This window comes from Sceloporus undulatus, chromosome 3, assembly GCF_019175285.1.
Source record: "Sceloporus undulatus isolate JIND9_A2432 ecotype Alabama chromosome 3, SceUnd_v1.1, whole genome shotgun sequence".
Lineage (NCBI taxonomy): Eukaryota > Metazoa > Chordata > Lepidosauria > Squamata > Phrynosomatidae > Sceloporus > Sceloporus undulatus.
The window spans coordinates 71,990,873-72,004,992 of NC_056524.1; the positions used below are offsets into that span (position 1 = coordinate 71,990,873).

Here is a 14,120-nt window from a genome sequence, read left to right on the forward strand (position 1 = left end):
GAGTCCGGGATGTAATTTTTAAGGTCTTTAGGTTTCTCTGCCAAGGTGCTGGTGCCCCGCTACAATCCCAGGATTCTGTAGGATGGAGCCATGGTAGTTACTAGTAGTGTCAAACAGCATTATTTCTACAATGTAGATGACCTATGGTGATTTAGTTCAAAAAGTAAAGGTGGACAATCAAATGGACAAGTGCATGTTTAATAAACATGTTTGTATGTCTGATTGTGAGCCAGAATAATAAGTGGTTTGGGGGTGTTGCTCTGACATCCGGAGACAGGGTTCAAATCCCCATTCAGCAGGGAAAACACTGGGTCACCTTGATCAAGTCGCATTTTCATCCTCAGAAGATGCAAGGGCTAAGACCTTCTGAGCAAATTTGTCAATAAACCCCCATGATAGGTTCACTTTTGGATTGCCATAAGTCAGAAATGAATTGAAGGCACACAACAACAGTAAATTTTCATATGCCCAGTTTCACACTCTCTCATATCTTTGTGTAAGCCCAAGCGACAATACATGGCAAAGCGAACTTTAGTTAAGTGTAAGATGATGTTTCAAACAAGGCTATTTCTAAGTATGTTTCTTTTATGCATTAAATACGCATCTGTCTATATTTTTTCTAAATAGGTTCTTTTATGTAGTTAAATACACATCTCCCTTGTCTTGATGGAGATCATCTAGCACTAATTAAAAAATCATAAGGTGAATATGGTCTGCCAAGACATTTGTTTCCTGAGGCAAGACCACCCCTTCATATACAGAGTCCGTCTGAATGAACAGTTATTTCTGAACTGTGTAGCTTTTGTTTCTATTTACCAAAGGATAGCAAGCCCGTGAGGGTATTAAGGGTTGGACTGTGTGGTACAAACCAGTTCTGCCCTCCCACAGGGGAATAGCAGGGGGGCACTCAGGGAACACCCTCACCTGGATCTACCACCAAAGTGATCAATCACTTCACTCTAGCCAAAGACTCAGGAGAAAGCCAATCAACACAACAATTTTGAGATATGAGGGTACCTTCACAGACAATTACTATACCAGTGGCTAAATCTGGTGAGCTGGGGGACCTGGCACCATACACAAAAGGCACCCCATTTGGTTTTCTGCCCAGCTCCCTTGGAAAGAGGCAATGGCCTGATATAAATTTCTCTGTGGACCGAGATGAAGAACCCCAGTAAGCTCCCTGTCTTTTCCTTGCTAGCTGGCTTTCTTTTCCCAGTTCGCAAACTGCAGGGAGGCTTGGCGGAAGAAGCCAGACGCAAAGGGGAAATGGCACTTTGTTGTGACACCAGACACTCAGCCAGCAAACTCCTTCTATGGAGGTCTGCAGTGGCCCCACTTGTTGCTTCCCTGTATAAGATGCTTCTCTTCTCAGGCACTTTGTGTTACGGTTAATCTCAATAATTTAAGATTCCACTTGTATCATCATAAAACAGTGAACTGTGGACACACGTTCGACAGTTGTAATTTAAGCATCGCTTTAAAAGTGCTGCTGGTTGATTGTCCAACGTTTATTGTTGACATCTTGTATTCCTCTATTCTGTGTCACTTTATTCCCAAGGTAATTCTATCTTCCTACACTTTAGCACTTCCTCCTGGAGTGTTTTTTGTTTGTTTGTTTGTTTTTGTTTTTGTTTGGGAGCTAGATCATAGGTTATTGATTTCATCTCTCTATCCTTTTCAAAACAAAACGTATGACGGAAATGGATTTTCACTAAAATGACACTTCAGTAGACTAAACTCCGTAATACAGGCAAGATTCAAGATGTATAGTTTAGAAGTTTGCCAACTTCATTTTAAGTTCTCACGTTGGTACTACCCTCTTTTTATCCCTTATAAAGATGCCTTTAAATCAATTTAGCACTCTCTTTTGGCATTTATACAGTCCATACTTCTGACATTTTTCATTGCCAGTACAGTCATATCAGTGGCTTTGGTGGGAAGGATGGAGACTGGTTCAGTTAAGAAGCAGTATCCTTTAACAGGATGTGCATAGAATGTGCTGAATTTCTTGCAGATCGTTCTGTGACTAAGGCCCGTTACAGACAGGCCTTAAAGTGCGCGCTCTGCGCGTGCTAGGGTTAAAAAGGGCGTCCTTTCCGACGCCCCCAACCTAGCACACGTGGAGTGCGCACACAAATGGCGCGGCCGTTCCAATGGCTGCCGCCATTACAGCGTCTGGCCGCGCCGCTCTATACGGGCGCGCGCAGACATGATCGTCACACATGCGCCAGGGCACATAGAGCGCCCTTTCCCCGGCCGCAAAAGGAGCTCCGAACGAGCTCCTTTTGCTGTTTGCGTCACTGGGCGCAGCCTTCAGACGGCTGTGCCCAGCAATGCAGAGGAGAAAGGGGCCAAGCGGCCCCTTTTCTCTCCCTCCCTGCCACCGCAGGTGTCCTTGGGGTTTGAAGCCCAAGGACATCCCTTCCAGGCTGCGGGGAAGGGGCTTTTGCCGCTTCCCGCGGCCTGGAAAGTGGGATTGGGGCCTCAGCGGCTGCCGCTCGGACACTGAGGCCCCGATTCGGCGGGAAAGGCACGCCTACAGGCCGCCCCAAGGGGCGGTCTGTACGCGCCTAAATTTAGTAAACTCAGTAAATCAAGTACATATTTAAAATTTGTTAGCTTTATTTTAACTTTTATATTGAACATGTATTCAGGTTGCCAAGTCAGGTTGCTTCTGAGTAAATGTGGATTTTGTTGCGCTGTCAGTACACAAAGCTCTTTGGATACATTCATTTGCTCTAGGTGTTGGGGTCTTTTTAATCATGTCCTTCAAAATGAATTTCCAGGGTAGTTTTACAGTGGAAAATTAAAAATGGAAAAGCAACAATAACTAATAATACACTATCCCAAAATATAGAGATAACAAAGTTAAAATCACGAAGCATAAAACCATCAGACAACCTAAAAATAAACCAACATAAACACCTGGGATAAACAGATGTCTTTACTTGGCAACCATGTGATGTCAAAGCAGGTGCAAGATGAATCTCCCTGTGGAGAGAATAGCACAGTCAGAGTACCATCAACACAAAGGCCTTTTAACTGGTAATCACCAGATGCATTCCAGATAGTGGGAATACCTGAGAAATACTGTACCTACTTAAGCTCTTGAGTAAACACAGGTGCAGACACACAATACCTCAGGTATCCTTGTTCTAAGTTTTTAAATAGGTTGGGCAACACATAGAACATTACTGCATGAGGTGCTACTGGCAGAATTGGAGTGGAGTTACAACCTCTGTTTCATTCTCTTTTTGCACACATCAGCACTCATTCATTGCTGACCAGTTGTGCTATTGTTATTATCATGCAATTTTAAATTAATGAGAGAAATCCATCAATAACTGTCAATATCACTTCATTCACGTGATTGTGCAAGTGGATATGTCATGAACCATTCTCCCTGCGTCTGCTATGTCACAAAGTTTCCAATGTAGTGAAGAAGATTTTAACTTGCTCCACTGATGCTCGATAAAGAGCATGTAGTTATCTACAGAACCACTGATTCTAAATTTAAAACAACAACACAGAACTCTAGAATCCAGAATCATTGGAAATGATCTGTCCAACGAATCCCATCTGATTTCATCATTGCAAGATTTTGGAAGAAACAAGAATTCATGCTCAAAGCAGGAAAAAAATGGCATAGAGGCTGGGGTAATTATGTTGTACAGAAAACTGATACCAGAAATATTTGTCACAAAGCATGGATTATCATACTATTAAAAAGTAATGCAGAAATAATGTTTTTATAGTGTTATTGCTGCCTTTGTGATCATGTTGAAGAAATTTCACAAGTAAAACAAGGCAACCATACAAAATTACTGGAACAATATCTAGATTTACAAAGTATAAAGGCTATCTCAGAAAAAGAACAGAAGTTATTAAATGCAGAATTCACTAAGTTGCACAAGCAGTAAAAATAATGAAAACAGATAAGGCCCTGGGACCAGATGGTCTGTCAGCGGGGAAGTACAAGAAAATGGAAAAAGTAATAAAGATACCTTAGTTAAAGACTCTTAACAATATTCATAAGAACGGTATACCAGAATCATGGTAGAAAGCCAATATCACAGTAATACACAAAGAAGGTATTCTTTGTGTATTACTGTTCACCGCTATGATCTTTGGAATAGCAGTATATAAATAAAACAAATTAATTATTATTAAGGAAAAGACAAGAAAAATGTTCAAAATTATAGAGCAATCTCCTTACTTTATCTGGACTACAAACATTTTGCAGCAATTTTAGCTGAGAGACTGAAAAATGTGTTGACAAATACTGTTCATGATAACTAATCAAGCTTCCTACCAAAAAAGCATATGAAATAAAATATTAGAGCAGTGATAAACACAAGAGTATTAGGATAAACATAATGAGAAATGGGTAGCATGTACAGTATATTTGCAGATGCCAAAAAGGCCTTCGATAAAGTGAAATGGGATTGCATGTTCACAATAATTTGAAAGAATGGGATTTGGGGAGAACTTTCTAGATGGATAAAAAACATTTATAAAAAAACCGATCAGCTAAGCTAATAATAAATGGAGAGAAAACCAAGGAAATTAACATCAAGAACAGTACATGCCAAGGATGCTCTCTGTCCTCCTTGTTATTCATAATGGTATTGGAGATACTAAATAATACAATCAGAAGAGATCCAGCAATACAGGGCATGAAGATGAAAGGACAAGAATACAAATTGAAGGCCTTTGCAGATTATTTAGTTGTAATTTTAGATGAACCTCTTAATGGACTTGATAAATTAATGGATAAAATGAATAAATTTGGAGATTTTGCTGGATTCAAAATTAAAAGTTAAAACTATAATTGTGACAAAAATACCAAGACATCAGAAGAAGAAGAAATAAAAGAGATATCTGGATGTAATATAGAGAAAAATGAAGTATTTAAGTATTTGGCTATCTAAAAGAAACTCAGACCTTTTTGAAAATAATGATAGAACTCTGTGGAAGAACATAAAAAGAGAAATGGAAACCTGATCAAAATTGCAGTTCACTTTATTTGGCAGGATAGCTACAGTAAAAAAATGACAATAATAAACTTTTCCTACCAAAACTTACCAATAATTGTAAATGAAAATCCTTTTTGTCAAAGGAATAAAGACTTGAGAAACTTTATATGGGCTGGACACAAGCCAAGAATCAAATGGAAAATGCTGACAGAGAAAAAGGCAAATGGAGGGTGCAGTGTACCAGATCTTACACTATACTATTACGCTAATGCACTCTTGTGGATATCAGATTGGGCTATGCTAGACAATGAAAGACTATTAACCTTAGAAGGTTTCAATAACCGATATGGGTGGCACGCATGTCTTTGTCTTGATAAAGCGAGAGTTCATGAGGAGTTTGAACATCACTTTATCAGGAAACCTCTATTAAGGATTTGGATGAACCTAAAAAAAGAAATTCTATGGAAGATTACTGTGCTGGATTTCACCTCAAGAGGCATTCCAAGGGAGATGGAAACAATCCTCCAAATGGCTAAGATATGAAGACATTTTAATAAAAGATCAAATCAAAACACTATAAAATCATTGGAATAAACTGGGAACACAGACCATAAACTACACTGGCTACTGTATATACAACTAAAGGAAAGATTTAAATTGGATTTATAGTTACAATGCTTTGAAGAAGGCAGAAATGAATTAGGTAAAGTTATATTTAGCAACGAAGAGGGGAAAAACAACAAAATTCTACAGCTTATTGCTAGATAGACAATTGAAACAAGAGCAAACTCAAGATACAATGACCTAATGGGCAAAAGATGTAGGAAATACGATAGATCTGGAAAGCTGAGAACAATCAAGAAGGAAAATGCAAAAAGTTACACTGTCCCTAGATTTAAAAGAAAATTACTTTAAAATGTCTCAGTGTTGGTATTTAACACCTCAAAAAATAGCAAAGATCTATTTTAAAAAAGCAAAATAAGTATTGGAAATGCCAACAGTCCACAGGCTCTTAGATCCATATGTGATGGAAGTGCCCCAAGATTAAGAAATTTGGAATCATATATTATTTTCATTCATATATTAGATTATTGGTATAATAAACTTGGAAAACAAAGCAAATTCCCTTGATAGATGATAGAGTACTTAAGTTAAGCTTATCAATTTGATAAATTGATAGTGAGGTCGAATAATAAAGATATGAATATCATAGACAAAGAATGGACTCCAATTGTAGAATTTTGCAAAAAAGAGGTGGAGAATCTAAATACCAAATAATATTGACCACAAAGCTTCATTAAAGTAATACTGCTTGAGATCAAGAAAATATTTGAGCATCAGAAGTCTAGAACAATGAGCTTTTTTTCCTTTTTGTAAGTCAGAGGAATGTAACAAGTGTGCATAGATTGTTTAGTGTGTTTATATTGTTCGTGGTTTTGTGGTCATTAATGTTTAATGTTGTTTTCTGTGTGTTTTTATAATAAAAACAAGTTAAAAAAAAAGAAATTGCAAAATTTATATAGTGCTAGGGCACCCTGCTGTGTGAATGTCTGTAGTCCATGGGCTACATGCAGCTCCATGACTATTTTTGCAGGCTGGATCGGAGGCTAAATATAGAATATGAACTACTATTGTTGACCCTGTATTGCAGTGGTGTAGTGGCAAAACACATCAAAAACAGGTGCTAAAGCAAAATATTCAGGCAGTGTAAGCTTCATTTTAGAGTACAGGTATAACTCAATTAATGAAATAGATGAGTTCCTGGACATTCTTTGGTGTATGTGGAGGTAGAAATAATGTGCACAGAATATGGGCTAAAGTCTGTTGGCCTGTTACAGATGTGTAACCCTAGAGTTACAAACTAGTGGCTGTTTCATATTCATAATCCCTATGCAACCTCTACTTTAGGGGTAACTTAAGGGCTGTGAAAGTCCCCCATTCTCCACTTACCAGGCAGCAGCCACTGCTTTAATGGGGGTCTGTTCCCCTGTCAAACAAGCAGCAGCTGGCTGACAGTCCCCCGTGCCCCTCTGCAGGCAATCTCTGGCATTCAGGGGAATTGTGACAGAGATCTTGCTTCTGCCTGTCACACCAGAGATCACTCACAGGAGTGGAGGGGACTGTCAGCTACTGGGATGAGATTTGCTGAAAAGCATTATAATTATGGTGACTATACATTCATAACTCCCCAATAGGATTCCAGTCCCCAATACTACACCACAAAAAGAAGATCGGGTTGACATATTTCAGCAAACATTTGATACAAGACAAACAATATAAATGTTTCATGTAAAATGAAACAACCAGCTCAAGTAAATGTTGCATAAATAACAAAAAGCATCCAAGGATGACTTTTCCCAAAATGCATCCAAGGATAATATTTCCCCAGCCTCCACTTTTCTTATGATTTCCATTCTGGTTGCCAGACATATCTATTTTAACCTGCTGGTGAAAACTGGTGGGACTGGATTTATCTGTTTCCCCCTTTTCTCTTTCTTTGCAGCTGCTCTTGTACCTTCCCTGTTGTAGGCAGGCACACATGACTGCAGTAGAATGAGCTAGAGTAGAATTTCTCTCATTTCCAGCCCAGGCTTTGTTGATTGAATTGTTTATTGCAGATGAGCAGGTGTGGAACATCTATGTATCTCCATCCCTCCTTCACCATTCTCTCAATATCTATGTTGATCTAAAAACAACAACAACAACATTCCAGCTTGATAGAGGTCATGAAAAAAAAAGGGATGGGGTGGGTATGAAAAGCATGTGTAAAAAGGAGAAATAGAGTAGCTTTGCTGGCAAACGATTCATTAACTAAGATACGCTATAGAACTGTGTTCTTCAAAGAGTCCAGGAAGTGTAAAACCAGATGCCCACTCTTTATGTGGCTAATTTTAGTATCTAAATGTTGGCTTTGGGAATGCAGAATTGGGGTTTTCCTACTTCTATGTAGCACTCACAGTCAAACTGTATTGTTACACAACCATGTCGGTGTGGAGTGCGTAATCTGATCTGGGATGAAGGAATATTGGCCTTCGGAGCTACTAAAGTTACCCCCCTGAGGTTAAAGTCAAAACCCAGCATTTTCAATAGAGCTTGTATTCTTGGTGAAGTACTGGATTAGGATGGCTGTACTTTATCTTTACATTACTGACACTCATAAGAAGAATGGGAGTAGGGGGTTCTCCTTCCCATTTTACAGAGCAGTCCAATGACAGCAGGAGAAATGATACAATCATACTCACCCAGTGTATTCATAGCAATGGGATCATTTGGACCAAACCTTCAATCCAATATATTGTTTACTGAACCATCTGTACATAAACAGATTCCCCCCATCATTCTAGCTAGTATTAAATACCATTTTTCCCTTGAGTATGCTTAGTTACTGATTTTTTTATAACTCTCTTGATGTATTTTTCCCTCTTTCCTTTTTCTCCTTTCTACCAGACAAAAACAAGAAGTAATATGTAGAGCCACTAATGAATATGGCCCATGGATTATCTGGATAATGGAAAGTGTATTTCACTGACAATCAAGGTGTAATGCTTAAAAGCACATTATGAGGATGTTTTGGAAGGAAGCAGCAAAAATAGCTGCTCTTACCTTGCACATTGGAAATTACTGTTAAAATACCCTCATAGCATGCTAATACGTCACCACCTCTTTCACCTGTAGGCAAAATATATGTAGCTACTGGGAAATTTGCTTAACCTAGAGTGCAGTTTTATATAGAATTTCAGAAATATAAGGGATGTTTGGGGGTAATATGGTGAATTTGGGATAAGTGGGGTCTCAGGATGGTGTGGTGGTGCCCTCAGAACAGGACTTTAAGGCAATAATCTCATTCAACAGAATTAAGTTATGGTGACTCTATCATGGGGTTTTCTGGACAAGATTTGTCCAGAAAAGGTTTCCCGTTGTCTTCCTTTGAGGCTGGAGGACTGTGGCTTGCCCACGGTCACCCAGTGAATTTCATTGGCTGAGCAGGGATTCAAACCTAGAAAGTCCTAGTCCAATCTCAAACCACTACATTACACTAGCCCACCTCAAAACAATTAAAAACATTTCAGTAAAAACAATACAACATTCCCTTAAAAGCCCTCTCTTTAAAACCCTTAAGTTTCAAAAGCCAATTGGAACGTCCATGGAGACAACATGCAGATTAGAACCTTGACACTAGTCAATGGGAGCAAAGCCAGGCAAACCTGTGGGCTGCTACCAGCAGTGACTATATAAGACGGAGGAGCAGGTTTAAAAGGTTAGTTGATGTTTAGTGTGCCCTGAGGGGTGAAGAACAATTGAAGCTAGGTTAGGCTACTGTAAGGGGCAGTTAGAAAGGGTTTTGGTACCCAAGAAAGGGACGAAGACTGTTCTTAATTATATTGTTGTAGTGTCCTGCAGGAAACATAGCGTTTGGTGATTAGTGGAGTCACAGGTAACCAGAAGGGTTATAAGATACAAAAGTTTAATATAGGTTTTTTGAGAATTTAGGGGCGAAACAGACAGCCTCAAAGGGGTGGCTTGAAGCTGCCCCCGAAAAAGTTGGACTGGAGCCATGACAACCACACACCACAGCCCCAATCCGCCTTTTTGCTGGCCCAAAAAAAAGTGGCAAAAAGCCGCACCTTTTTGCACTAGCAAAAAGCTGGTTTTTGTGCTTTGCTGTGGCTTTAAGGCCCTCCAGCGGCATGCGACATCTAAATTTTGCGCCACTGGAATGCCCAGAAGCCAGCCCACATGTGGGCAGCCAGGCAGCACGAAGCCAGCTTCTGGGTGTCTTGGGAGCCTGTGTCTTGTCGTGTGTACACCATGCCCCCAAGCTGGCTGAAAGCCAGTTTTTTATGCTGGTCTGTTCCATCTCATAGTCTGTAAGGGAACATATACAGTTATCCCTCCCTTTTTGAGGACTTGGGATCTGCAGTCTTGCTCTTCACGGAAGGGACAAACGTCCATTAATAAAATGCCAGCGTTCTCCCACACGCACCCCATTATTTTCTAAGGGACTCGAATATGTGCAAGTTGCTATTTTTGCGAGGGGGTCCAGAACGAGTCCCCCATAAATTGAGAGGGGCTACTGTATACAAAGCTATAAAGAACCAATTACCAAGACAATTTAAAGAAACTGTTAAACTGTGTAACTAATAAAGTATTTATACACCATATCCATTATGAACACCATCCACTATAAGAGATACTATATTCAGCCCGACTTGTAATTAATTTAGTGTTTTTTTTCTTTAACAAGCAGCTATGTGAAGTGATTTCAGTAACACGTTAAAAACACTACCAACATTGAGATAAATCTTTTAGGTTTGGGACACATTAGACAGTGGGTGTGTGACTGTCAAAGAATAGCTGGTGCCAAGCTGGGGGGGAAAATTGAAACCCAGAGGGCTGGCATCTAAAGAGAATTATAGTGCAGGAGACAATTAAGAATGTCCCGGGTTTGAGTCTCACAGTGAAGAATTGGTGGAATAAAGGCTATCACCTTCACATAATTGGTGGCAGTGGTGGGATCAGGAAGACCCCCTGGGCTGCTATTCGAGAAAGTGGTTGGGAAGGTGAGTCTCACTGTGACAAATTGGTGGCAGCAGTGGCACAAGAGGAAAAGAGTAAAAGGTTTAAAAGATTTTGGAAGTGCCACATTGTCATCATAACAATGTCAATGTGTTTTCCTTAGAAAGTTAAATTTTTCAGATTCACATACAATAACAGATTTTTTTTCTCACTCCTAAGGTGACTATTTTGTGAATAAAAATAACACATGCATAAATATATTGCTGCTTGTAAAAGCTATCAGTCTATGTTTCACAGAAATAGTGCATGTGTGGGTATTTCACGTATTTTTCCCCACAGTATTGCACAGCACAACAGTAACATCCTAGTTAAGGACAAAATGTATTCCAGATTAAAAGAATTCTTGGTTTTCTCCAATGAGGCACCTGCTCTCAAATATTGATTGGATGAAGATGGCCAACCTCATTATCTTTCCTAAAGAGATTATTTTTTTCAGACTCCTACTGTTAGTGTAGAATTTGGAATATCCTATATTGGGATCCTCCATCCTATGAGCATTTTCTTACCATTTCCAATTATTTTGTTTTATGTTCTTAACAGAAAAAGAGGAATTGTTCCAGAATTTGCTGGTACAGGTGGCTGAGCAGTTGTCAAGGTAAAATCTTCATATAATAGCTTTAGAAATGTTATATTTTCCCACATACATCTATGTAGTGTGGTCCTCAGATGTCTTACTCTGGAATAAAACCATTAGCGTTTGTTCCAGCGTTCTGTATATTGAATCTGACATGTCTGAGCATATAAAAGTCTGTGCAGATTGGTCAAGAGGAAAAAGATGAATTAATTTAAAATGATAAATTTCTGCACTCCTGATTGAAACCAAAGACACTCCAAGACCCAGTGGAGATCTGGAGATGAGTAAACAGATACCTAGGATTTCACTGCATTTATTTTTTTGTTTTGTTTTTTCAACTCTTACCTGAAAGAAAACAGAATTAATTTGTGCTAATAGAATCTGCATTTTCTCTGATAGACACAGAATATCATTTTCTCTGGTTAAAAAAAGTATTATAACCAATATTAGATTTCAACTTCTTAGCTGATCTGTAAGGCACCTATTTTAAAATAACAGAAGAGTACTTACAGCAATCTACTTCAACTTGAGGCCATTCACACTGCACTATTATTCCATTTTAAGTATCATGGCTCTTTGCTTTAGAATCGTGGGATATATAGTTTCCTGCCCTCAAGCTTGCAATCTAAATAAGACAGGAAACGTAGGGAAATGGGAATGGTTATGAAGGAGAGGAATCAAGACCGGATGATTATGCTAAGGAAGAAAACATTTATTAGCACTTCCAGAACTGCAGAGATATATGCCCCAGTTCAGAACCTCATGTGAAATTCAACATATATAGTGCTCCTAAAATACATGTTGACTACTTCACTTATTTAAAAGCACTCAGGAAAACTTCACACTCTGTTAAATGGGCAAAAAAGTCTATTCCATTGAAATGAGTGGTGAGTGACTAAAAGTGAAGAAGGTCAGTTTGCACATTGAAATCCTTATGGCTGCCACAAGTCACTGGATTAGAGCAATAGCATATTAGTGGAGCATCGTCACTTATTAAAGAATTATTTATTGAAATATTTTGTGTGTGTGTGTGTGTGTGTGTGTGTGTGTGTGTGTGTATGTATGTGTGTGTATTGATATATAAAGTATATCATTAAATGACTTTTTATGTTAATTTTACTCACTAATTGAAGTAAATTTTGCATCAAATTTGTCAGTTTATGCTGCTAAAACTGTGTGTGTTGTATTCCTAATTAAGGTGTTTTTTTCTCTCTCTAGGGTATTTAAAATTGATGAACTGAAAACTGAAGTAACTAATCACTTGGCAATGCTGGAGAAAAAGGTTGAATGTGAGTGTCTTTTTTTTAAAATGAAATCTAGAATTGTTTGTATCAGTCTTGAGAAGCTCTATCATTTTCAGGGTGATTCTTCCAATTTGTGCCAGTTCCCTACATCTTAAGCTTATGGGGTTTTGTAGGTTTTTCTGAAAGCACATGATGATAAGTTCACATAAGCACTTCTCAGTGCAGTAGCCATTGAAAACATGGCCCAAACAGCTTGTGACTAGTTTATCTGAAGAACCCCAAGCCTTAAGATCTTTTTCAGAAGCTCTACTCTGACTGCCTTTGCCAAATGAAGAGAGGCTAAGCAAAGGAAAGAGGCTTTTTGGTAGTGGCATTCCACTTCCCAAAGACATTATTTTGGTCTTTTTGCTAGATCTGATGCGAGATCTTTTTGTTCACTCAGGCCTTTAACTGACTCACTAGACTTGGCATCTCATGCTTAAAATATGTGTATTTCCTTTTGGGGTACTGTGAGCTTTGAACAAATGTGTTGTGAAGTTGTGGTATTTGCTGCTATAGTTCTTGAGATTTTTTTTTAAAAAATTAGAGCACATTTCTGTTGTCCTGGACTATTTCCCAGAACTAGTTACAACATTTTATTCCCACCCTCAAATGGTCTCTCAGGCCTGGTACAAACTGCCCCAAAAGGGTGGGCTGGGAGTGGCCTGTTTGCCTGTGGAGGGATGCCGCAGCAGCCAAACTGCCCAGCGTCCCTCTGCCCCAAAAAGAACCTGGAAAAAAAGGGTTCTGTTTAGGACGGCACACACACATCATGAGTGCGCCATTGGCGCATTCGTGACGTAAGCGAGGTGCAGCGACATTTATATGGTGCGCATTGCTTACATCAAGATGGCGCCCCCCGTGTGGATGGGAGGCCGCCATTAGGCCGCCACTGTGATGTGCTAAAAAGCCCTGGTGGTGCAGTGGTTAAATGCCTGTACTGCAGCCACTCACTCAAAACCATAAGGTTGCGAGTTCAAGACCAGCAAAGGGCTCAACCTGACTCAGGCTTGCATCCTTCCAGGGTTGCTAAAATGAGTACCAAGATTGTTGGGGGCAAATTAGCTTACAGTTGTAAACTGCTTAGACACTGCTTAGGCAGTATGAAGCAGTATATAAATGAAGCTTGTTTGTTTGTTTGTTTCCGGTTGCCACGCACTCTGGAACCCTAGTATCAGTGGCAGCACACTGCTTTTGGCCCTTCTATCCAGGACCTCAAATTTCAAGACAGATCAGAGCCAAAAAAAAATATCCTTGGACCTTTGTCTCTTTATTTGGAATTATTTTATAGTTATCAATGCACCAGTGAAATAGCACTTGTGCACTCTTGACTATAACTACAAAAGGGGTTTAAAAACAGGGAAAAGAAAATTTGGTCTTTGGTCTTTGGCTCCACCACCTTGGGGGAGGGGGAGCCCTTGGAAAAGCTCTACTGTAGATTGAAGAAATTGCTACAAACAGGATCCCCCCCCCCCAGGGATGAAACAAGATGGAGGCAACAAGAATTGCTAAATCCCAGCAAAACGCCAAGGAACTAGCAAAACTCAAATGAGAAGTTTTGCTTATTTAGACCACTTTGAGCTGAAACAGACTGTCCCAAAAGAGCAGATTGGGGCTACTCTGAACCTGCTCACTCCTGTACCACGGCAACCATATGTCAGAATCCACCTTCCGTCAGGCATTCAGGGTGTATTCTGCCATGAGGCT

The 14,120-nt window shown here is 39.5% G+C and overlaps 1 protein-coding gene across 1 annotated transcript in view; it reads left to right on the top strand.

Moving 5' to 3' along the window:
- The window catches only part of PDE9A (phosphodiesterase 9A), a 205,612-nt gene that overhangs the window by 44,625 nt on the left and 146,867 nt on the right, over positions 1-14,120 (top strand). The window contains exons 5-6 of the mRNA XM_042459712.1: positions 11,097-11,151; positions 12,349-12,419. Coding sequence (XP_042315646.1) covers positions 11,097-11,151; positions 12,349-12,419 — 126 coding nt within the window. The remainder of the gene's footprint in view (positions 1-11,096; positions 11,152-12,348; positions 12,420-14,120) is intronic.